General features: G+C 40.2%; 1 protein-coding gene across 1 annotated transcript in view; it reads right to left on the bottom strand.

Annotated features, from left to right (window-relative positions):
* The window catches only part of eif3hb (eukaryotic translation initiation factor 3, subunit H, b), a 78,895-nt gene that overhangs the window by 12,860 nt on the left and 40,781 nt on the right, over positions 1 to 25,254 (bottom strand). The window contains exons 3-5 of the mRNA XM_036566620.1: positions 17,044 to 17,211; positions 11,699 to 11,798; positions 10,071 to 10,220 (exon numbers count right to left, since the gene is read on the bottom strand). Of these exons, the coding sequence (XP_036422513.1) occupies positions 10,071 to 10,220; positions 11,699 to 11,798; positions 17,044 to 17,211 (418 nt within the window). The remainder of the gene's footprint in view (positions 1 to 10,070; positions 10,221 to 11,698; positions 11,799 to 17,043; positions 17,212 to 25,254) is intronic.

Here is a 25,254-nt window from a genome sequence, read left to right on the forward strand (position 1 = left end):
CAATATTGTAGAACATACATCTTAGAACTGTATGTCCAAGCCAAGAACCATTTAGGAAGTCCCAGGGAACACAGTGTAAAATGTATAAATGTTTGTATGATACTAAAACTGAGAGTTCGATTAAACATCCAGCAAAACAACCAAGAAATAATAATAATAAACCACATCTTTATAAATGCTAATGCAGAGCTATCTGAGAACTGTCTAGGCGTGGTTTTGATATTCTGAATACACATGATTGCACATATGACTGCCCACAGTTCAACACTCCCAGCCTGCTACTCTACTGAATCAGAAACACAGCAGCGCTTGCAGGGAGAAATGAATGGAAAGGACTCTACATATATAGGTGGTGGCGTAGACCCTGCTGTGCTCATGGTTCACCAAAAACATTACCCAGCTTTTATGTGGCGATCTCTTAAAATGGTCCGTATCCTTTATTCTTCTTGTATTTGATTTTATCCCCGAGGTGCACGTATAATGTTAGCTTGGGTTTATGAACAAAAAAATTGGTCATAATTCATTTTTACATGACCATTTTCCAACCTCTCTTTATCCCAGGTTGTTTTTGTTACTGTGCCTTTAAGACTAATGTGTCAATGATCTCTGTTCTGAATAGCTGCCCTGTATTGCACCTCATTCAAAAAGAAGTCCAGGCTGAAACAGTCCTTATAGCTACAGCAGGGGCGGGGCTAAAACTGGTGAGCACTGAATAGGCAGATGCATGTAAAGGGCTGACTTTTGGGACGTCACAGAAACAATAACTTCAAAACATGCTGTTTTTGCAGCTTGTGCATATGGACTGGGTGGTGAATGGCTTTGTTAAAGCTGCATGGTCAGAACAAACCACATCAGTCTTCTGACTGGTGAATGTACTGCTTACATAAGCGCTACTCAAGATTAGCACCACCCAGTTTACACTGAAAGGTGAGGGTTTGGCAAAATACACATTTAACGGGCACTGGAACATCACTCACAGAACATACTTTGTACATGTATGTTATGAGTCCACAAGAGCAAGATTAACCAACTTTGAAAGAAAACACTGATTTCAATTCCCTTAGGCTTCAAGAGGATAGGATGGAAAAAAGATCATCCAAAAACGCAGTTTCTTTATAAACGTCCGAAATTAAAAGTTGGGCATTACCCCTCTTCCATTACCGTAAGTGAAGCCTTTCGATGACGCAGGAGCATGGTGTCCCAATAAAATCTGCAGTACCGGAAAAAGGTGACTCATTTAGACACAGTATTCTATTTTGGTGCTCAACTGGTGGAAGGTTTAGGTCATCTTGGAGCAGGATGACAGCCTTAACTCTGCCATTCGGATCCAACACACACACACACACGGCACGCAGTCTAGCACAACAAGCCTGCAGCAGAATCTGACTTAACCCATGACACACATGACAGTAGAATGGGGAGGCACAGACAAGCGCATGGACAAGATAAAGAGGGGGCGCTAGCTGTTGGGGGCAGCAATTATTCCGCGGTGACTGATTTCAGCACAACACGCTGAATGAGGCAGAGAGCAACTGGCGCCTGGTTGTTCTCTCCCCCAAATCTCTCTGTAATGGGAAAAATACATGGTGCACATTTCAAAGCATGTACAGGGAGAAAGAAACAGAACAGCATGTCAAGAGTTACAGGAAAACCTGCACTTTACAACAGCAACAGTGTTGTATAAGCAGCTTGATTAATTTAAGTAAGCACAAGCATCTGCGCCACGTGCTCAACAAACAGAAGCTGCGTCTTCTGACTGAACTCATCACTGTGTGCCTTTGGTAAAGGCTAACCCAGGGACTCAAAGGCTCAGCTTTGAATTAGATCCTCTGATCTAGTGCAGCGTGTCCCATCTTATCTGCAACGGGCCAGTGCTGCTGCAGGTTTTCATTCCAACAAAGCAGGAGCGCACATGATCATGAACTGTTTGAGGACTGAGACTAACTGATTAACCTCTTTTGGCAGACCCCCTAATGCCTACTCCACCAGCAGAATAGAAACAGACTTGAATATTTTGAATTGATGTAATAAAAGAAAACATTGCTTCCATGTAACTCTTATCTGATTAACAAGGGCACTGCTGGCTCTCTGCGTGTGAAATGTGACTGAGTTGGGCTGCTAGTGAGCAACAATGGGTGAAAGGGAAAGGGTAAGGGTCACAAACATATTTTATAAATTGTGATTTGCTTGTTAACCTATGAAGATGAAAATCCAGTTTGTTTCCAGTTTTGTAAATCATACAAATTTCCATCAAAATATATTCCATCAATATCACTGAAGGTAAAACAGTAGTGCACATTTCAAACAGGGTACTTCCAAAACAGGTGGAATATGCATTTTATGGCTACTGTAGGCAACAGTTGAGCAAGTAAAACTGAGTGAGCTCCTGCTTGTTTGGAATGACAACCTATAGCAACACCTTTGTGGATAAGATTTAACACCACTGATCTAGTGGGATACAAGTCATTAGTTTTCAAAATAAGTTTGAGCGTATGATGAACCCTAGAGCATATTAGGACACGAGCAGCTGTTATGTCATTTCACAATAAGACTACGTTCACATTACCAGGTTTAATTGGCACAAATCTGATTTCTTGCCCTAATGTGACTTAGATCTGATGTTTTCAGAGCTGTGTGGACACACAAATCTGATCTTTTCAAATCCAACCTGAGCCACTTTCATATGTACTATTAGACTGTATACGTATCAGATTTGTGGCCAAGTGACCTTAACGGGAACACTCAGATCGGAATTTGTGCTTTTTTTTCCACTGCAAGTGCGCCGTCATTGAGCACCATCAAAGTTAAAGCCTGTAAACGGTGGAAAAGCAACACGTCCCACCCTTTTCGCCTTCGTCTTGCTCTAATAATGAACAGCTGAGAGCTGCTCAGAGTTAATTATCTTCACAGCAAAGGCTCGTTCTGCTCATTAACTTGTTGACTGTCGAATGTGGGTCTCTTCAGGACGCCGGTTCATTTACATTAATGACAGATTTGAGTCACTTACCTAAATGAGTGTGAACCATCATGTTAGAGAAATTGGATCAGATCAAAAAATCTGATTTGAGCAAAGAGGCTGGTAATGTGAATGTAACCTAAGTGACCTTTTTTTAAACCCATTTCCATCTCTCCAATTTAGTCACTTTCAATTCCACCCACCAGCTAGGTCCGTCCCGATGCAACCAAGCTGGGAAGGTGAAGGCCAACACGTGGAGCGCGAGTACATCGTTTTCAGCAGACCCTCACGCAACGTCACTGGACAGCTTCACATGCTGGACTGCCAATTTTGTTGCATCAGCTAACAGATGCCTACCCAGAGAGCGAAGCCAATTATGCTCTCATTGACTCCTGGCCATGGATGGCTGCGGCATCACCAGAGATGATCAAACAGAAACATTTTAAAAACTGGCATTACGTCTGACATAGCAACATCATAGGAAATGGAAAAAATGTTATTAAACTTCATGAACATGAATACAATGAGATTTCATTCCAAATAATTTTGGACCACTTCTATTGATTCATTCATCATGAAATGTTCATACAATGTAAAAGAGCAGCTGGCATTTCAAAACAGTTTTAATCATACGGTGGATTATTAAACCTACGTGTTCATATTATTTTGTTCTAACTGGGATATTCAGAAAAAGCCCATATTCGAATAGAAAATGTGATTAAAATGTCTATCACTATTTTTAGGAAGGGATCATGCTCAGGCCTGACAAAGATCTGACCGGCACTCCAAACACAGACGAGAAAAACATGGCTGTGTGGTTCACATAAGCCAAGCTGATCTTTGAGGTAAGGGCTTACGCACCATGCTTTGGCAGATCCTACTTCTCAATGACAGGAGGAACACAGCACGTTGGATTACTGCGTCGCAAATACTAATGCACCCTGGCTATAAAGTGCTTACATACATTAATATGAATGCAAACGCACATAAGAAGGAAGATTGAATGTGCCCAGAACATATACAGCAGGGATGGAGGGATTGAAAGAGGGGGTAGACAAGGAAAGATGGGATACAGGAGGAGAGTGGTGGGCCCCTCCAGAGATGCGAGCTCATTTAAAATTGAGGCTACATTTGAACACTACATTCTTTTTTTTCCCAGCCAAGACAGGCTTACAGATTCGCCCAGCACCACTCACTCCACCACCACCCCCCGCTTCAACACACTGTAAAACTCATAATTCTTTTTTCATTCAACGCAGAAAAAAATAGGAATTCAATTTAGCCCCCAGATGAAGAGAGCTGATTCGATGTGAACCCTCTGGGAAGAAGGGAGGGAAAGAGGGAGGGGGAAAAGAGAGCGAGAAGAAGGGGGAGGGAGAGGGAGAGAGGGAGAGGGAAAAGAGGGGGGAAAAAAAACAGTGAGGGAGAAAGACAGGGAGGTATTGTACTGGTTGAGCTGCAGTGGTCCAGTGTTTGCTTTGGTTTCTAGGGTAACAGCAGACTGCAAAGAGATAACTTAAACAGATGTGGAGAGAAGGGAGAGACAGAGGGAAAAGAACGCCGGAGCAAAGCCACTGATAAATCTGCCATGTCTGTGCACTTTTTTAGTATTCCAGTCATTAGAGAAGGAGACAGCACGGCCAAAGATAGACAGGCAGAGAGGAAAAAAAGCATGAGAGAGAAAGAGAGAGATGGAGGGGGCTCATTCACTGGCTGTATAGATACTGTGTGGTTATATCCCTTTTATAGTCTGTGTACTGTATATTACAAATTCTCATCCTGTGATTGACATGGAGCAAATAAACCAAGCTTGTGACGGGGTGCCAAAACTTTTTTCAAAGAGGGCCAGATACCAGGGCTGAAATAATATTTATCATTTGTGAATATTAAGTACTCACAATATGAAAAATGCAAACATGTAGAGCAATTTATCAAACACGAGGTGTTTTAAGTTAGGGGTGCTGAAATTTTCAGCAGGATACATGACTTGAACAGTGAAATCATGCAAAATGCTTTTTTTGTTTTTTAGCAATTTACATTAAACAAAATGCGTCAATGTGCTATAATGTGGCGAGAGATGACAAAACACAAATATAACAGCGTTCACCTCACTCTCCCTCTGGATAAAAATGTTATGCAAATGAGCTGAGTGTCAACCAATTAGATTGTAGATATATGACATGGTAACGGATTAGCACCCACAGATATGCTAGATTTCAATACAAACGCACACTGAGCATATGATACAGCAGTTGATACAAAAAATGATGCATTTAAAGTGTGGGACATTATAAACTTTTCTTAAATAATCTAAAGAAATAAATATTATTAGGTAGCTTTGGGGCTCAGAACAGCCCTATAACTGTACATACTCTGTCCCTATTTGCACCTCAACCTGCTTGTGTTTTAGCAGCACATCCCCATAGCAGCAACTCCACTCTAAACCGAACACACAGGTCTTTACTGTGCTCAAATTATTTTTAGTTTTAAATTTCAGATTTTTTTTGTTTTGATTATTTTTAGCAGTGGCAGTTTAATAATCTTAAAATCAGACAGCCCTACTTCCAGTACCCTCAGACCCGAGCACCTTGCTGGTAATCCATTCTGACAATTTGGCAATGACACCTAAAACTTGTATGAATCTGCAGCCAATCTGCATGTGCCATAGGCTGGTACAGAGTGTAACATATCAGCGTGCAGAATCAGTGCATTCTGTGCACTGTTTCCCATTACCATATAAAAGATGCACAAGGCTGCTTTTGTTGTTGGATTCCTTATTCGGAGCAATTTGGATCAGTAACAAACAAGTGATTTGTTTAATCAAAGTAAAAAGAAAATGACAAAATGTGTTACGCATATTCCTATTCAAGTTCAAAAATATAATTTCATAAATGTACTTTGTAAGACAAGCTAAACAAAAACCCAGGACTTTTCGGTTTTGATCGATTACATTCTTTACATTATAAATAAATGCACAGCATTTAGAGAACACTTCGTTAAAGGAGAACAGCAGATTAAAGAGCACAAAAAGCCACGTTTTTGCTCAGTTTTAAATGGTTAAAACCTACTGATTTACTAGATTTGCTCTGATAAGAAGTAACTTCCATCTCCTTTAGTTTCTCTGCCTTCTTCTTCCCTGAATATTGACATTTTATTCAATACAGTCTTTTGAGAAACATTCATTTGCTGTAGCTCTAGATGAAAAAAATTCAAATTTCCATCGTTGCCAAACTTGCCAGTTCTCAATGTTTAATTTGTGCTTTATGGCTGTAGTCTGGACTAAATATCATTTAGTAAATTAAGCTGTAGGTCTAGTCAAAGAAGAAAGGCTCAAACTTTAGCTAACGTTATTACTACAGTGTGATGCATTACACTGTGATTTTATAGTACTACTGCTACCATCAGATGAACAGAAAAACTTCAGCGCATTATAAAACATGTATATAACAGACTCTAAAACAGAAGCCAAACAACAGTTAAAATCTGTCCACAGGCCAGCCATTGGACACCCCCACCTGGAAAACAGTGACACATGGAATGGGTATTTTTAGCAAAATTGTGCTTACAATTAAAAGTAATTGAAGCAATTCAAGTTTAGCAAACTGAACAGTAAATTTAAATACTGATAATAAAATCAGCTTCTCTCCAAATGTTACGAAAATGTATAAATCAAGAAATATATATAGTTCACACATCACATTCCATCAGAGGAAAATGAGCATGCAAGTAAACAGAGTTTCTGTTTAATCCAAAGAAGAAAGCACAAAAAGACTACTGAGGCTGTCTAAAGGTTAACGCACGTCAAATGAGAAGCAGATTGTACCAAAGCTATATTAAAGTGAAGCCATCCAAAAAAAAAAAAAGCACTGAATTGTTCAAATAATGTCTTTCAAATTAACTATCAAATCAGAATGAAATAACCATCCTTGGTACCAATGACTACCATTTGTTACAAAAAAAAACAACAACACAACACCACAAATTCCAAATTGGAAAAATTACAGAAAAACAAAGTAATTCATTAGAGGCCTTAAGTGATGAGCAAGGCTCAGATATGTTTCACTGTAACGCAGCAGGTAAGCTATTAAACACAAGTCATTTTTGTAATTAACATAGCTTAAAAGCTTTCAAAGCTGGCATAGGTCAAACATAAGTTTTCATTAATTTATGATCAATTACACAGCCCTTAATGAATATTATCCAATTTGGCAGCTACAATTAAAATGACCATGGGGGTTGAGGTGTGTGTGCATGCAGTGTGTACATGCATACATGTTTAGTTATGTGTGTCCTCATGCCTTTCCTGAGAGAAGGGCAAGTAATTGGCAATGTATTCTTTCAAGTGCTTAACAGTGCTGCCAAAGCTGTGCCTTTCATCCAAGAAAACATTTGACAGGTCTGAATTAAGAGAGACAAATTAAAAAGATAAAATTCCCTTTCTAGTCTGCTGGGACAGACCTTCAAACTCACTTGGACCTTTGACAATGAAAAAAGCAGTAGCAAAAATTAATTTTTCTGTCCCAAAAAGCATCACCTCAACCGTGGCTGCGTAGAACGTAATTATTAAAATGCTAATTGGAATCTCAAAACTTCCCATGAGTGCATTCCTAAATTGAAAAAAAGGAGGAAAAAATACATACGAGCTGATGTGTGTGAATAATTGATAGCATCTGATTTATTGATTTATCTGCTCATCCGCTGAGACTCCATTCAAAACAGAAGCCGAACAGGAAAATCAAGGAGTGCGCTGATCTATAAAAACAGATTCCTTCATGATTAAGCTGGACATTCTTCAAAAGGTTTCTCACTTTCGAAGGCATTCAGTTGATTTGGTTTTCATCTTGGCCACTATGTTGTACCAGCAAATTTGTGAAAGCTATCTTATTTCATGGTGTACTCGTGCTGGAAGAGACTGCTGCTTTGTTTAAGTCACAATTAAAGTTGAGCGATGTGTAAAATTTGTATGACTAAATTAACAAATTTAAGTTTAATGTTCAAGGCTCAAGCCTTAATAAATGACAGTATGGTAATTTATTAAGATGAGAAAATGATGATCTGTGTCTTCACAGCTAAGATTAACTGCAATTTAAATGAGTAAACCATGCCAAATCCACATGCTCTCTGTCTTCTAGCTGGACCTCAAACCCATGTTTTGGAAATGTCTTTTGCTGTAGTGGCGGCACCATGTCACTAAACAGACTAGAGCCATCGCCATTTAAAAAGTATATCCTTGATTTCTGCTGGTCGCTGCCCGCTCAGCATATTCGAAAAAATCCATGTTGGTAGAATAGATCACAAATGTGTGTTGGGAGGTCAGAAGGATATTTACATAGGATATTTATATCACATTAAGTAGAAGAATTTGTAATCAATAAATAAAATAAAATAAAGTAAATGACTTGTAATCATTACAATTATAAATAAAATCAATTAAACTAGGAGGGTTATAGAAAATAAATAGCTGCCTTGCTAACATGTATACAATACACTTCAAGGAAAGGTTTACAAATTCACAGTTTTCTCATTAGGATGTGCTTGGTGTCTGAAATCTGCTTCTTTACTTTTGTACTGGACCTACAAGGCTAATGTAGCAGAAAAAGTAAGGGAAGTCACCTAAAATCTTTTTGGGTGATCTAGACTTTATTACATTATCCTAGTAGCTCCACTCTAAAACTGACACCAAACATATTGACTATGGTTGAGCTAAGTGGAAAACTCTAAAAGTGTGATTTTTCAGTGAATCACTTCAAGATAAACCACAACCATTTTGAACAACAAAAAATATGCAGTATATAAATGGCAGATAGAATATGCAGAAGACGACAGAGGACTTGCTGTACTTTGTGCACTGCCAGCATATGACTCTTTACTGCAGCCACTCGTTTAAGTACAGTAGTCTTCTAAATAATGCCTTGTTTCATCACCATTAAAAACCATTTTAACTCCCTGAAAGTCCAGTGTTTAAATGCAGACAGACACCAGGAAATTACCTCCTGCACAGCAGAGTCAGCAGGTTACTGCAAATGTGAGATCTTTCGACACAATCACACTTGCAAACTCATTTAGTAATATTTAGATCACTTCAACAGTTCTTTGCTGTAGTACTGTGTATAACCACAGACCGCTGAGAATACTGAGAGGATGCTTATAAACTGTGGCCAACAGTGTCGGCTAGTGTTGACAACAGGACACAATCGTAATGCCACAGAGGTGCAGACAGAGACCTTCGGGCTGATCACATACAAAAGGATTACACAGCAGCAACTGCAGATTATTTTTTTGTTTTCTGTCTTTGCAGCCTGATAAAAAAAAATAAATAAAAAAATTTTACAATTTACCAAAAAAACAAAATACCAAATCAGTTTAAACACTGCTGAGCTGAGAGATGACCACTTTAATAACAAATTACACTGAAGTTACAAATTAATGAGACAATAGCAACAAATAATGCAACCACAGGACTATAGTTTGCTCCTTCACAGGACACTACAAAACAGGCTACAGGCTGCAGAACCTTATCTAGATCAGATAGATCTAGCTAAGGTTCCCCCAAACGGTCCAGATATTTTCTCCAATGTAACGTGCAACACATAGGGATAGAGTAAAAAGCTGGACCATAGGGGGGGTCCCTGGGAACCTGTTTGAGAATCATGGATCTAGACAACTAGCCAGCTAACTGTAACTTTAACCTTTCTCTGTATTATCACTGGCTTTTGCATCTTTATGACATCATTCTGACAGTGCTCACTAAAGGGTCTATTCTTAACCAAAGCACAAACCAACGGATTCAAATGTGCACTATATTAGAACAATTTATTTGCTTGGAAACTAACCATGAAAGGAATTGTACCGTTTTCACATTTTTATGGGTTTTTCTGAGGATGTGCTATGACTCTCATTTGTCCTTATGCAGCCCTTTTTTTCCACAAAAATGAGTGGGCTAACACATTCTTAACAGCACTACTGAAAACGGTTGAAGCTGAATGCGTTGCCTAAAGCCTCTCTGGTGTAACTTGGAGAAATGGTGACTTTTCACCAAAACGGTATGACCGTTAATCATATTTTGTTCTGGTCGTGTATGGTGTGAGACATACTGTGTATGTTTGTGACTAACCCGCTGGAGAGGTTGAGCAGCTCATGCTTGTCTGCTACAGTAGACTTGTCCTCCAGCTCCCACAACAGCACGTTGATGAGATGAGAGTTCCTGATGACAATGGGCACCTCTTCAAACATGTTCTCATACCCCACACTGGCCTTCTTCAGCCTGCGGGAACACCCAGAAACACAAACAATGACCTTGCCGAACAAGCAAACCACTCAAAATTGGCCTCTACAAAGAAAATGCTTGAATCAAAACACTTAACGTCGGTTCAGATACAACTCGTATCTTGTTTTTCCCCCAAAGGCGACGGGACGCTTTCTATTATCTGTTCTGGCTGAGCGGATTTGTGCGCTCATTATTTGTGCAGTAAAAAAAGAATTATCTGTGGTTTTTTTTGGTAGATAGTACATATAAAACCTATTTAAAACCAGACGAAAATTGAAAAAGTCACTGTTGCAACATGAAGCAACAACCTTTTTCAGGTCAACCACAGCAATTTAAAAAGGCCTCTGCAGAAGATAATGTCAGTCTAGTTTTTACACTGTTTTACAACAACAAAAATGTGATCACAGTATTATCATTTAATTCTGCCATGCTCTGAGTGAACGTTAATTAGGATGGAAGACAAAATTGAGAAATACACTTTGTTTCATAGTAAACAGGGTGGGCATTTTTAACTTTTTAAAATTGCATAATTAAGAGGTTAGGATGTAAACAAAGTTATTCAGAGAGGTTTGATGTGAAACTGTCCGTTCTAGAAAAACATACGAAGTCAGAATTGTTCACAGTGGTGGTGATAGGAACCAGATGTCTAAAGCGTTTAATGCCTCTAAAAGCTGTATCACTGAAAGCTGTTACATAAAATGGTATGAATACATCGCCTGATGCCTGAGACATTGTTTGAGACTAGTTTTGAGATAAGATTTTGGCCTAAAACTAAAAAAAAAAAACACGAATGGCAGAGATGTACATGCAGGGCACTGTAAAGCAGTTTTTCCCCTGAGATTTACCACCATTTTAAACTTAGCAAAAACTCAGATGATACATGTTGGTTCACTGGTGGGTTAGTACAGTGTGTCCCTTCACCATTATTGTAAAGAAATCAAAGCTGGTAAGTTTCTCTACAATAAACCCCTTCATATCAAACCACTCTGAGTGACTTTGTTTACATCTGTACGGTTGAATTATGCAGAAATTTTTTAAACTGCAGTTGAATTCCTTTTTACCTCATGTCTATGCCTCTCTTCAGATATGTGAATCAGATGATTCTCTCGATATGGAGAGCAGAGAGATACATGAGGAGGTCGATCACATCAAATGCTATGATGCTTTCACGTCTCTGCCAGCACTAATCTGTCCATTAGTAGGAGCGGTCAAGGTTAAATTCGACACTTTCCTGGCACGAAATTGGCTGGTGACTCTCTCAGCTGCTCAGGAAAAAAGCTTCAAAGCCCAAAGTGGTTTTGATCAGAATTAGTGGCACAAATTCAGAGAATGCAGGCAAGACCTCAAAGAAGAGAGACTGGTGGGGTGCTCGGGAGCTGAGGAGTTGATGAGCTTAGTGTGTGGTGTATATGCATACGTATGACTGTACAACTCAGTGTGTCCTGTCTGTACCAGTGCAGAAGAATGTGACCTACCCTTCTGTTGAGAAGTCCTTTTCTTTGCAAATCTCCATGAGTTTGGGGGTCAGCCTATAGGCCTTGAGGGACAGGGAGCCCTGGGCAGTCTTAATGGGATCTATGGAGAGAGAAAAGTGTAAGAAGAAATGTGAAAAATCATGTCTTACCTTATTCATAGGTGTTACTTGCTCACTTTCACCTACTGGGTTTTGTTGCTCAAAAGCCCCCTTATTATCACTATACGGCACCAATCTGACACCAGGTCTCAGTAACAGGCCAATACTGGCAGAAGATGCTAGATCAGTGATCGGAAGGTAAAAATGAATGAATACATTCCAATCATGTTACAAATCTAGCCTCAAGTAGCACACACACTGTGAGATGTGATGTCATCCATGTATTTTTGTGACACAGGAGTGTTTGAGTAGTTTGAACACAACAGCCTACTTTTAGATGAGCATCTAAGTGCTTCTATTAAAAATCTAATTTAAATGCTCAGTAGCTTTTAAAGAACACCACAATGATACCGGTGTCAGTGCACTCAAAGTTCCAACATCATTAAAGTGTATCACCACATCTCTGAATTATTTTCCACAACAGACTATCCTGACTTTAGGACCCAGACGTCAGAAGGGTTTAATGACTAAAGCTACCTCACTGAAACTTATTACATGAAATGGCTATGAATATGCTGCATGAAGCATGGGACACTGTTTTACAATATTTGAGATAAGACTGGCCTAAACATTTTTAAAACCCATGCATGGTGGAGGCGTACATGCAGGGTAGCGTCAGGCAAAGCAGTCCCCCCATAAAACTTGGTTTTTCACATTTACTACCATTTAACCATTAACAACATTACAATTAAAAAGTCAAAAGCGTAGTCAAAAGTTAATCGGTCATTTGGAGTAACAAGTAAAATCTGCATTGTGGACACCTCACCCTGACTCCCAACTGCAAAGAAATCAGACTTGCCCAGTTTCTTTACAATTAACCATTTTAACAACTGAATTATGCAGGAATTTAAAAAAAAATCTGTTGAAATCCATTTAAACTGGACCAATAATGCACAAGGTATGTGACAAATTTTCACAATCTGAAGCAATTTTCCAGGAGCTTTGTCAGGAGCTTGATCAGAGCTTGATGTGTGAGTGTGAGAAGGGAAATGAATCCATCCTTATGCCTTTCAATCAAACTCCAGAGGTTTTGGAAACCATCAGATATTTACAAACATTTTGGCTTGACACAAAATATTCATGACTATTGTAGTAGAAAACGGTCATCATCATAACGCAACTAGTGATTCAGGCATGAGAGAGATATGAGAGAAATAAAGGCAAAGAGAAAGTGTATGCACACTGCATGCGCAGGGGAGCTCAGAGATAGAGTTTCTTGCTGAACACATTTAAGAGCCTTTATAATGTTTACAGTGTATGGAACCAAACGTCAAGGCACTGCCTTCACCATTTCCAGTCAGCTGCCAATTTGTAATAAAGTATTTTTCCAGCTATCTCTGTGATGTCTGCGTTTCTCAATCACATTTATCCCCAGTTTAAGTTTTTGCTACACTTTGTGAGCGCATAAGAACACAAATGGGTCCGCTCAAGTTTAGCTTGGTTTGTCATGTTATAACGGAGGAGACTTGGGGTTTTAAGTGCTTTTTTTAGTAGCTGAAACTCCTGACATGGTATTTCCTTTTTGCCTCACACAAAATTCAAAATCCTGTGAAAGACTGAAAAAGCACTATTTTAAAATGTTTTAATGATTTTAAAAGTCATGGCTATAAAGCCTGGCTATGTCCCTAAACTGTATCAGGGACGCCACTGCACGAAATTTCAATTCTGGGTTATGAGGCCTTCAAAGGTGCTGACTGATGCTAATGTTTGTAGGGAAGAGATTTATAAGCCAGTCATAGTGGATTAATTCTACCGTCAGCAAGCGGACAACCTGTGTCAGAACGGCTTTATTAGTGTTCCGTTGAGGCTTGCTAAAAGCTGCCAGTCACCTGTACATTCTGACAGCCAAAAAGAGGATTTGCAAATTTCTGGCACAATTCTGTCCACTTTTTCCTGCATTCTGTCATTCAAGAAAGCAGTCAATTACCTGACTCCTCAGAATGTGGTTCTATTTAGGGATACGAGAAGACAAAAGTGGCGCTTAACAGTGGAGGGAAAAATAAAAAACCTATTCAGGACTTATTCAGACGCAAGTGACAGGTGTTGTATAGCATGAAAATGAATTAAAGCCTTCCGAACTTGGACTACGGGAGTTATGGGAGCAAACAGACAGCTGTCTCTGTAAATTCACAAACACACAATGATGGATAAGTCTCTAGTGTGGAATCAACATCAAAGTCAAGTTTTGAGGACGTGCAAGTTCACATGGCCATTAAAATACTGCTTTCTCACTAATCTTGCACAGCATTCATAACAACCCTGTCCAGTCATCCATCTACACAAAACCAGGGAGACAGAGAGAAAGAGTCACGCAGCGAAAATAAACGCTGAAGCTAGACCAAACAGAAAATGAGCAACCAAAGTAAACTGTGACGAGCAGAAGCCCAGGCAACAGGTTTAATCCATGCCCAGGCCTCTGTTATTGATGGGCAGAAAACAGAGCAATCAGGCCCTCAGACAGGCCAGGGACGTCCATGGCTCCAGGGTCAACCATTCAAAATTACCCAAATCAATCTGCCAATCACAGTCCATATGACATCTCAGATATAAGCTTGGACACACCCAGCCCTGACCCATAATAAAACTTTGTCCAGGCAGAAGAGAGGAGGAGCTAGACTCTGGTGCTGTAAAGGACAAATGCTTTGATGGTTAAGATTACCGGAACCTGAGCTTCGAGTTACTGAAGTGATAGAAATGTAACTTTTTCTGAAGTTGAGACACCTGGGGATAAAGGATGAGACATCTCTAAAAACAATCTTTTATACTGGCTGAAAACAGTATTTAAATGGTCTGAATTTTAATGGACCTGAAGTTTTATTTAGCTGTCTATTACAGCATATTGAAATTAAATAATACTGAAGTGAAATAATGAATATGAGCTCAAAGTGTAGACTTTCAGCTTCAATTTGAGGGCATAAATCGAGTAATCGAGTAAACAGTAGGAATTACAACCATTTTCAAACAGCCCCTCAGTGTATTGAAGCATTTAGACGAATCTGTGCAGATAATAGTCTTATACACTTTGGAATTCACCCTGCTGCTTTTGTCAGCAGTCACCTTAATAAAAACAGGGGAACCAGTATGAAAATGGTAGTAATTCCTACATCATTCACCCGATTTGGATGTAAATATCCTCAAACTAAAGCTGGAAGTCTGCAATTATTTAGTTGTTGGACACAAATAAAATAACTGTCAAATACTTACGGACTTGACTGTATATCTCCTCATTTCAGTTGGTTTGGATGGGAAGCATATTAAAATCTTTCAGCACTTTTTTTTTTAAAATTGGGCCTGTGCTATTAAACCATCCTACGGTTTAACACAGGCTCTCTTCAGGTTATCAGACCATAACAGAAATGCAATCTTTCAAGCAAAGCAGTAGGTAACAGTTTCATGAAGAAATATTCTAGATATTTGAATTTGAATAAACTGTCATAGTATGAAAATACAGTATCTATTATGCAAGTTAATGGCATTAAACACAACACAGTTTGCAAAAACTTAATAGTACAACGTCAAAATGCTGAAACGCAGGTATAGCTTCAAACTTCCACGTGAGGTACTACATAATTAACGAAAACGGTCATTTAAACCTATACATTTTTCAAACTTTTTTGATACGAATAATGCAAGTTTGAGGTATTTTTGATAATCATAGTGCCATTCTGTTCCTCAATCTGGTATTATTCGTAACAGAGGCTTGAACTTTGAACATCTGCTACTTGATTACGCCAAGTGGCAATGTGTACCTTCACCTCACAAGACAGGGAAGGTGAAGAAGTCTAGCTGTTCACTCCCAACACCACAAACCAACGTGTCAATTACTAGAGCTGGCTGGTTAGCTAGTTATGTTTAGTGTTGGATTTATGGAGACTACAAAAGGCCATTAGTTTGAGGAACAAGATTCAAAACACCATCTCTAATAGTCAGAATCAGGAAATGCATGTGAAAGTTATAGACATCATTATTGTATAGTGAGCTACTCTCCCTCTCACAGGTCTGCAGCCTTCATGCCAGTCTGCACCTTAGTCAGGGCACCCTTGGCCACACTGAAAGGCCTTATTGTCTGAGTGGAGTGGGTGCGGGGTGTGAGGCGGGGGTTCTGGCAGCTGTTAGGTGTCTGATCTAGATTTGTGATGTGGGCCTGCCTTCTGGAGAACGAGGCGGCTTTCTGATAGGGAGCTACATCTGGCGTGAGGGGAACGACTGAGGAAACTTACTGACAGCAAGTGGACCAAGAGGGAGGGCGCTGAGAACACTTGGGGTTTTGTGCTTGACTCCCCTTCGGCCGCCTCCACGCCCCCCTTCAGAGCCCCCCCCACCAAAACTGACTGGACTAACAGACCTCCCCGTCTGCAGCCCCTCCACTGAATCGCTGCTGTAATCAGAGAGGCTGTAAGACAGGAGCAGGCTGAGCTGAGTGAGACTGTGTATGTATGTAGGTCTGTCATAAAAGCAGCTACACACATCTCCACACCACCCCACCCCCTCAAACCATCGCTACATGGCCATCTGGTGCAGATCGGTGTGTGCTGTGCTGGATATACTGGTACTGAAAGAGTTGGGGGGGGCGGCTGGTCCAGTGAGCCAAAGCCCTCCAGCATTCCTAAAGGTCCACATCAGCGCTCCGATAGCAGGCAAAACAAACACAGAGGAGGAAACCCTGTCTAGACGGAGCTGCTGCCGGCCCACTACGCACACTGAGCCACTATTTATACAAGGGGGGGACTACTGTCCACAGCCAGGAGAGGGAGGGAGAGAGAGGGAGAGAGAGAGAGGAGAGAGAGAGAGAGAGAGAGAGAGAGAGAGAGAGAGAGAGAGAGAGAGAGAGAAAGCAAGAGTGCGAGAGTCTGTCTGAGTGAGAGACAAATACAGACAGAGAGGAGAGAAAAAGAGAAAGTGAGGAAGATAGAGAAGGCAAGGCCAAATGAGGAAGGTGATCTCAGAGAGAGAGAGAGACTACTCCTGGCCAGCTGGTGCATGAAGAATAGAGATGGTGAGATAGGGAGAGGGAGAGAACATTAGCAATGGAAGACTGAGCAAAGTGAGACGAAGACAAACCCAGAGCTGGACGAGTCTCATTAGTTCTGGGTTAAATAGAGAGAGAGAGAGAGAGAGAGAGAGAGAGACAGACAGACAGACAGACAGAGTGAGAAAGAGAGAAATACAGGGAGGTGGGGATCATACCATAGATAAGCACCACAGACTCCTCGATGGCATGCTGGTAGCTGAACTGAGAGTCCAGCAGCGCTCGGCTCACAAAGGAGCCGTAGAAGGTGGACTGATACCAGCCCACGTGCAGATGATCAATGTTCACATGACGAAGACTCCTCATCATTTCCATCTGATACTGAACTGTGAAGTAAAAGAGAGAAAGAAAGAGAGACATTAGCAAAGGACTGGATGAGTTTCTGCTCATCAGTCACACCAGGAAAGAATAAAATGCTTGTTATCCACATGAAATATGTTGGAATACGTTATTGATACACTACAAATATAAATAAACCATTTACAGTTTAAATTTTTGTAAGAATAACATTACTTATTCAGCGCAACTATGACAGCATCATCACAAGGAACTTCACAAAAAATTAAGTGAAATACAACGTCATTTCCAAAAAAAGTTGGGACGCTGTGCAAAAAAAAAAAACAGAATGCAATGATGTGCAAATCAATCAAACCCTATATGTATTTGAACAAAGTACAAAGATAACATCAAATGCTGAAACTTTCATTGCTTTTTGAAAAATACATGCCCAATTTGAAGCAACACGTTTCAAAATAGTTGAGACGGGGCAACACACAACTGGTTAAAAAAAAAAAAACCTTCACAGAACATCTTACAACTAACTAACTAGCAACAGGTCAGTAACATGACTAGGTATAAAAAGAGTCTTTCAGAAGCAAAAATGGGGAGGACTGCATGGACAAACAGTGCAACAATTCAAGAATAACGTTTCTCAAGAGATAACTAAGATTTCATCATCTACACTACATATTGTCATTAAAAGATTTAGTCAAAGAAAATTCTAAAAGATTCTAAAGGATTCAGAAATTTCTGTAGGCGAAAGACAAGGCCGAAAACCAGGACTGACTGGCAGTCATCTTCAGGCACTGCATTAAAAACAGACACAATTCTGTAGAGGAAATCACTGCTTGGGTTCAGGAACACTTCCGAAAACCAATGTCTGAACAGAGTTTATTGCTTCTTATCAGTACACAGTTCAAAAGCCAGCATCCATGATGGTACGGGGGGCATTAGTGCACATTGCATGTGAGACTTGCACATCTGTGAAGGCACCATTAATGCTGAATAATATATATAGGTTCTAGAGCAACATTTGCTGACAACGTCTTTTTCAGGTTAGGCCTTGCTTATTCAGCAACACAATTCCAAAGCACATTCTGTATGTATTCAGGAGACCCTGAACTGTTAAGCAGCTGAAATCCTGTACCAAGCAAGAACGGGAAAACATTTCACTTTTAAAACTACAGCAATTGGTCTCCTTGGTTCTTAAATGATTACAGTGTTGTTAAAAGAAGGTGACGCAACACAGCGGTAAACATGACCCCACCCCAACCTTTTTGAAATGTGCTGCTGGTATCAAATTCAAAATGGGCATATATTTTTCACAAAAACAATAAAATATCTCAGTTTCAACATTTAATATTTGTTGTCTTTGTACCATTTTCAATGAAATATAGGATTTAAATGATTAGCACATCATTTCAGTCTGTTTTTATTTACATTTTTCACAGAATCTCAACTCTTTTTTGGAAATGGGACTGTACAACTAATGTAAATAAATAAATATAAACAAGATTAAAAATGTTTTGCTAGCAAGCAAAGTAACAAAAATAAATTTTCAAAACGTCCCAGAAACTAAGTTACATAATTGTGGACACAACTTCCAAAAGATCTGAGGATGCAGTTTGAGAAATTGAGAGTTCCTGCAAATACACTGGCGCTTGGGCATTTGTACACTGAAAGAAACATCCAAAGACCCCAATAGTGAAGAAATGTGAAAATTTATGGGTCTTGGTAAGAATACGTTCAGCACATTTCTGGACATTCTGGACCGGAGTGTCCTTATGTCTTGTGTACTCATTCCAAGAGCTTTAGAAGTCCAGCCAAGTGGGCGTTACTGGAATCTGACTGTGAGGTCACAAATGCCTAAATTAGCTTCTCAGCATTGTGGAGAGCCAGAGGAGCCCAGAGTCTGACAATGTTTCATATATGCTAAATGTTTCACCAAGAGAAGTGATACGTGAATCAAATGACAACATTGGGTCCACTTTCACCTAAAGCTTCTTATCAAAAGATGACAATAGCACTCTGGGTGTATTTCCTATTTATTTTTGTATAAACACTCTGAAGAAATTAAGGGGATGCTAATGAAAGTGATTCAGAAACTGTGTCCTCATGGTTCATTCCTATTAAACTAGGGCTGCAAAAGGTAAATCTATCTTGAATTGTTACTTAATATAATCCCATTAAAGAACCATGTTTATTCTGAAAACTGCAGTAGGGCTACATTGTTAACTGCAAAACAATGATGGTAGTTCGATGACTGAGGTGCTGGGCTTGTGTCCACCATAACTGTGCATCTACTTTTCCCCACAAGTGAAGGATTAGGTACACCACACTGCTGCCACTTGCAAAGCGCTACTGTGTTATGAGTGTGGCCATTTCCACAGGCAGCGTGTGGCCATTTCCATAGGCAGCGTGTGGCAAGCTTTCTGCATCGTGTTGCATTAACAACAGGGGAAAGGACTCAAAGCTAAATGCATTAGAAGCATGCACAGTACAGCAGACTAAACAACCAGGTTAGCCTTCTCAGGCGTTTTCTGTATTAATATCAAAGAATTATTAAATAAATATTCAAAATTTTGCATCTCTAACACGCAACTACCCCCCATCCCCATGCTTCTTGCAGTTGTATCACACCGATATCTTGGCACTGAAAATTAAAAATGTTGTGCATCCTTATGTAGTCGGTTTGTAGCCTAAAAGCACAGGTTAGCCTCCAAGTTGGCGTCCACACAGTTTTCAGTTTTTTCGCAATTATGCTGTTTAGATATTTTATTAAGTTCCATTATCCTTAATAAAATAATGCATACTTTTTATATTTTCACAAATGCTATCTACACCTCGGCGCTGCAATTATACATGTCGCACATTTTGCCACGTAAAAATTAAGTAGAATACATACTGTTCTTTTCAATACTGATATGCAAGTCATAAGATCTCAAAATTAAGCCAAAAACTGTGATTCCAATTTAATTAAGAAATCTGTATCTCCCCTCCATTCGCACTGATTCATTTGACTTAGCAGATCTTTATCTAAACATCTAAAACAACTGCCCTCATCAAAGTCCTGGTTGTTGGGTCAGAGCACTCAGATCTGAAATCAGACAGAGAAACAAACAACCATAAAGAGAGCGAGAGAGCGCAACAGAGAGAGAGAGAGAGAGAGCGCAACAGAGAGAGAGAGAGAGAGAGAGCGCAACAGAGAGAGAGAGAGAGAGAGATAGGGGGGCATTTGAGGACAGCTGTGATTCGCTTTATCATCACTGCTGCCCCAGAGCAGCTGAGCTTACCAACAGATTAAGAGTCTGACAGAAGGGTGCAATGGTTAGTGTGTGTGCATGTGCGCCATAGATGGTGAGTAAAAAGGCAGCAGGCAGTGTAGAAACTGTCGAGCTTTTGAGGGCAGGTGCAAAGTGGAAGCGTGAAAAAGTGGCTTCCGGCTTAGACCCTCTGTAAACAATTAGCACAGCAGAGCAGAGGAGCACGTGCTGAGGATAGCAGTGTGTGTGAGGGTGTATAGCCCAGTCATAAAACCTGGGACATTACCAGGTTACTTTCACCAGTATTGTTTGGGTTTTGTGCCATTCGCACACGCCACCTTTGAACAGTATTGTATCAGGACGCCTGCATTCACATTTGCCCTACAACCTCTGGTAAAGTGGACGTGAGGTCTTCAGCATGAACAGCCAACACCTCCTTTATTTCAAAATCGTATGAAAGAAAAAAAAAATTACTGTTAGAACAAACGTTTCTCAACCGCTAAACAATCACAGAAACATTTCACTTTGTCCACTGTAATCTAGACACCGCAGTGATGTATCAAGCTTTTGTTCACATAAGCCCCCCCATGCAATTAGTCAGGGATAAGTCAGGTATAAGTCACTGTCACTTTGCTGGACCTCCTCCATGGATGCTGTGGGCCTCAAAGCTATTTTGAGCACACAAGTCAACCACATGTTTCCAGAGTTTTTCAAAGTTGCTATCTGTTCCTACTGCTAGCAGAGTAGAGATTGTGCTACTAGTTGGGCTCTTGACTGTGGAACTTGGTTGACTGTAGTGCTTTCAATAGTCCATTGCATTGCATGAGCAGTCATCATATCAGAATGCCTGGAAAAAAAAATACTGATAGTTATTGACGCCAGTGTTGGCTTGCCCACTGACTCGCACATCATTTTCTGATATTTCACTGAGAGTCTGAAATATTGTCTCAAAGTTGTCAAGGATGCCCTTGTGTGATTCAGCGCAACAACTCCACCTGGTGTCGTTAAGGGCCTTCAGTGGCTCAGCTTTTCCACTAAACAAAAAACCCCATTGCTATAGTCCTGCATTGACTCAAAAACAGCGTGCTATTTTGCTGAGCCCTCTATAAAGTTATAGAGAGAAGATGTATTGGGAAGCATTAGAGCAGCTGTAATGCTCTAATATTCTGCTGCATAAAACTACTATTTTGACCCTGGCTCACATTCACACTTAACCCCTTCCTGTTTAATTACAGATACATACCTGAGTAAAAGTGCATGCATTCTGCTACCTGATCCGAGCCTGATGAGGCCTGATAAAATGTCTGGTTTTGTGCCGGGTTGGGGACGATTCTTCACATACAACATCAGCCTCGGGCTGGGCTGGAGTTTGTTCAGAATATACCTATGTAAATTCTGCAAACTAACACATTTTCTCTCTCGCGCCCTCTCCCTATGATACAGTCTACAGCTGCGATTAAGGAGTAGGTGGACGTGTCCCTGAATGAAACCATGGATGATGAGAGGGATGTGTTGAGTTGTGAACGGCCACAGCAGATCTTTCCCTTTGCTTGTTAAGTTCGCCCGAAGAGTTAAGCGTTTCTGCAGCAGAGGCAGTAGTGGGGCGGATGCTGTTCTCTGCCAGGTACAATCAAGCAATTCCACAAAAATATAGTTTAATATATATTATTTGAAATGTGTAAAATACCAACTTCTCAGCATGCAGCATGACATTTTCTGTCAGTCAGAAAGTAATTTAGTACTTAGGAGCAAAGCACAGCAGTGTAAAACTGTATCTGCAATAATCCAACTGTTTGTGTGTTAGGAGGTTCAGGTCGGGTTAGGGTCTCAAATTCAGCAGTACCAATGGGGCCTGCTCGGGTCTCAAAGTCGCGGGTATGGGTTGGGTTTCAATTTCATGCCCGTACAGACATTAAGCATATGCTAATGTGAACATGTACATGCTTATGTGAGTGTGAAGGACAGTGAGAGTTACTGCAGAGTGAGTGCTGGACTCAGAATAGGACAGTTATTTCAGGAGTGTGGTCTCATCCCACTTTGAGACGTTACGCTTTGCCTTAGCGCTGACAACACTACCACAAATGTCCCTCAGACAGCAACCACAGCATACACACACACACACACACACACCTCTCCATGCTGATGTGTCCAGTCCTGTAAACTCAGCTGGAATCCACAAGTCTTTGAGTTTCCTCTCTCTGACAGCTCCAACTCAGCAGCAATATGTGATGGGAGAATAATATCAGTGCTGAAATTACTGTTTGCATGTCAAACAGAAGTCCTGCTAGAGTCTCTGCCTTCACTCCAGAAGCCAAGGCCACTCTATTCGATCGCAGTTTCAATTTACTGATGACAGCAAACACCTTGTTCCTAGAGGTCATTTATTTATACAAAATCTAAAGAGAAAACAGCTGCTTAAAAAGCAGACACTTGCAATGAGAATTGGCCTGAGGCTTTCTTAAAAATGATGGCAGATCGAATCTGGTAAGGAAGAACCATGAAGCCGACCGCTCATCCCTCCTCTGAGGCACTTGCACAGCTCACTCAGGCCTAATGCTCAACTCCAAGGGAAGTCAATGCAGAGCTGGGCCTGCAAAAACGGAAAACAATGTGGCTTTGAGAGAGAATACATGCTAACTTCAAAAGCAGCACTGGGGCGCACACTTCAAAAATGCGGCACAGATTTTAACCACAAGTCGGATTTTTCTCGGACGAAAGAAATGCACTCAGACTAAAAAGAAGAAAATAAATAAATAAATAAATAAATAAATAAATAAATAAGGTCGAGGAAAGAAGAAAAAAGGGAAAAAAAAAAAGAAAGAAAGAAACAAACAACTCCAACCCCAAACCCACTAAAGCATTTGAAACAACAACACAAAAAACAAGATAATGAGAGTCTTACCGATGCTGTCCTGTAATTAACGGCCTTTTTGGCGGGCGAAAAACACCACCCGGCGAAATATAAAAGCATTGCCAAAACCACCAGATCAGAGCATGAAAGAAACTGGGCTTTTCTGTAGAAAATTACAAATACGATCTGAGGCCTCTCTTAACTTTTTAACTTGTAATGCGGACACTTTAAATGTGATGGTTTAAGAGAAAAGAGGCTCTTAACAGAAAGAATCGCATGACAAACTCTGCCGGCATGGATTCAATCAGATCCGTCACAGAGACAAGCGACCAAAACGACACAAATGTACTACACTCGCTTACAAATTTCAAAGGGCTCCTTGGTTACTGGGTGGTTTCACATAAAGTAATTGAAAGCCAGGACACCGCTGTCTACTTCCATCACTATGGCAGGTCAGGCTGAATTTGACTAAGTGCCTACAGTATAATTTGTGATAGCCTAAAAGGACAGTTTAGAAGTGTCTCAGAACCAGACGGCAATGCTGAACTGTGTTTAGGAAAAACATGCTTATCATATGAGTTACTTACAGTGCGTCCATAAGAAACTGGATAGTGACCATTTTGGTCTCTGTATGCCTGTGTCATCACACACAGAAGCACACAATCATTAGTTCATGAGTCATGCATAAAAGAACTAACAAGATCTGAAGTTGATTCTAGACGTGGCATTTCCATCTGGAGTTTGTTGCTGCTGTCTCAACATGAAGACCAAAGAAACTTCAGTGCCAGTAAAAGGGCCATAGCCAAGGGTGGGAAATCAAAATAAGTCAATCACAAGAAGTTGTTTGACAAAAATAATGTAAGAAGCTAAAATAGTAAACAGCCCAGCAGACAACAGAAGACTACATCAGTAGACAAACAAATTAAGTGCCATGAAGAGAATAAAGCTTCAACAACAGGTCAGGTTATAGATTGTTTAAAACATCTTAACTGATGATGCATCTTAACTGTTCAGATCCAATCAAATGCTTCAAACTTTAGCACGGGTCTTCTGCAGGAGAACCAACACACCACTAAAGCAGCTACTGAGAATGTTGAATGCCAATCCAATCACTCAATCTGCAAAAAACCTGAAATAATCAGCAAGTGAAAATAGCTCCATCACATTGCAGGTCCTGGCTCGACCTCACCAGGGTAGATACACAGCTTCTATTAACGTCTATGGATCATCTGAAATGAACGACAGAAGACTTGCACCCAATTACTAAACTGTCAGAAAACTGCGATTAAATCACAAAGAAAGATTTCCCTGTTTAACCCTTTCAGAACGCACGTCACAACAGTGACATTCATGACATGTTTAAACTAAATAACTTTAAACCATTGGAAATAACAACAAACTTCAAATTCCACATTAAACTTTAGAAGCTGAGCTTTCCAACAATGTCGTGTACTGTGTGTCACATTTCCCCATGAAATCCCAGGACAGGTCTATGCTACATCTGCCCATCTATCACATTAGTCTATACACAAAGTTTATCTGACATTTTTTGACTTTTTTTTTTTATTTGTTGTTTTGTATGGTCTGATCTCTGATAGCCAGTCAGAGAATAAAATATACCATCTAGCAGATCCAATCAAAGCCAGGATTGAGCTTTAAAGACCCTCCCACACCATGTTTCAAAATGTGACTGCCCACATAGCAAGCAACTCCTGAACTCCTGACTTCACAACACTTGTTTTCTGACTTTTTTTTTTTAAGATTTTCTTACATGAGGAGAACCATAAGGAAGCCACAGATGCTTGAGTAATGTCATTAGTGTGATGTGGCTCTATACAACTAGTAGCAACACAAACTAAAAATGCCTCCTGACAGAGCTGAGAACAATGCTCACAGACAAGCACTTATACAGTGTAAAGACATCAAGTGACCTTTAAACACTCAAACAAATTCACTGTTCGAATAATTCATTCAAA

Source organism: Colossoma macropomum, unplaced genomic scaffold, assembly GCF_904425465.1.
Source record: "Colossoma macropomum unplaced genomic scaffold, Colossoma_macropomum, whole genome shotgun sequence".
In the NCBI taxonomy this organism is placed as follows: Eukaryota; Metazoa; Chordata; class Actinopteri; order Characiformes; family Serrasalmidae; genus Colossoma; species Colossoma macropomum.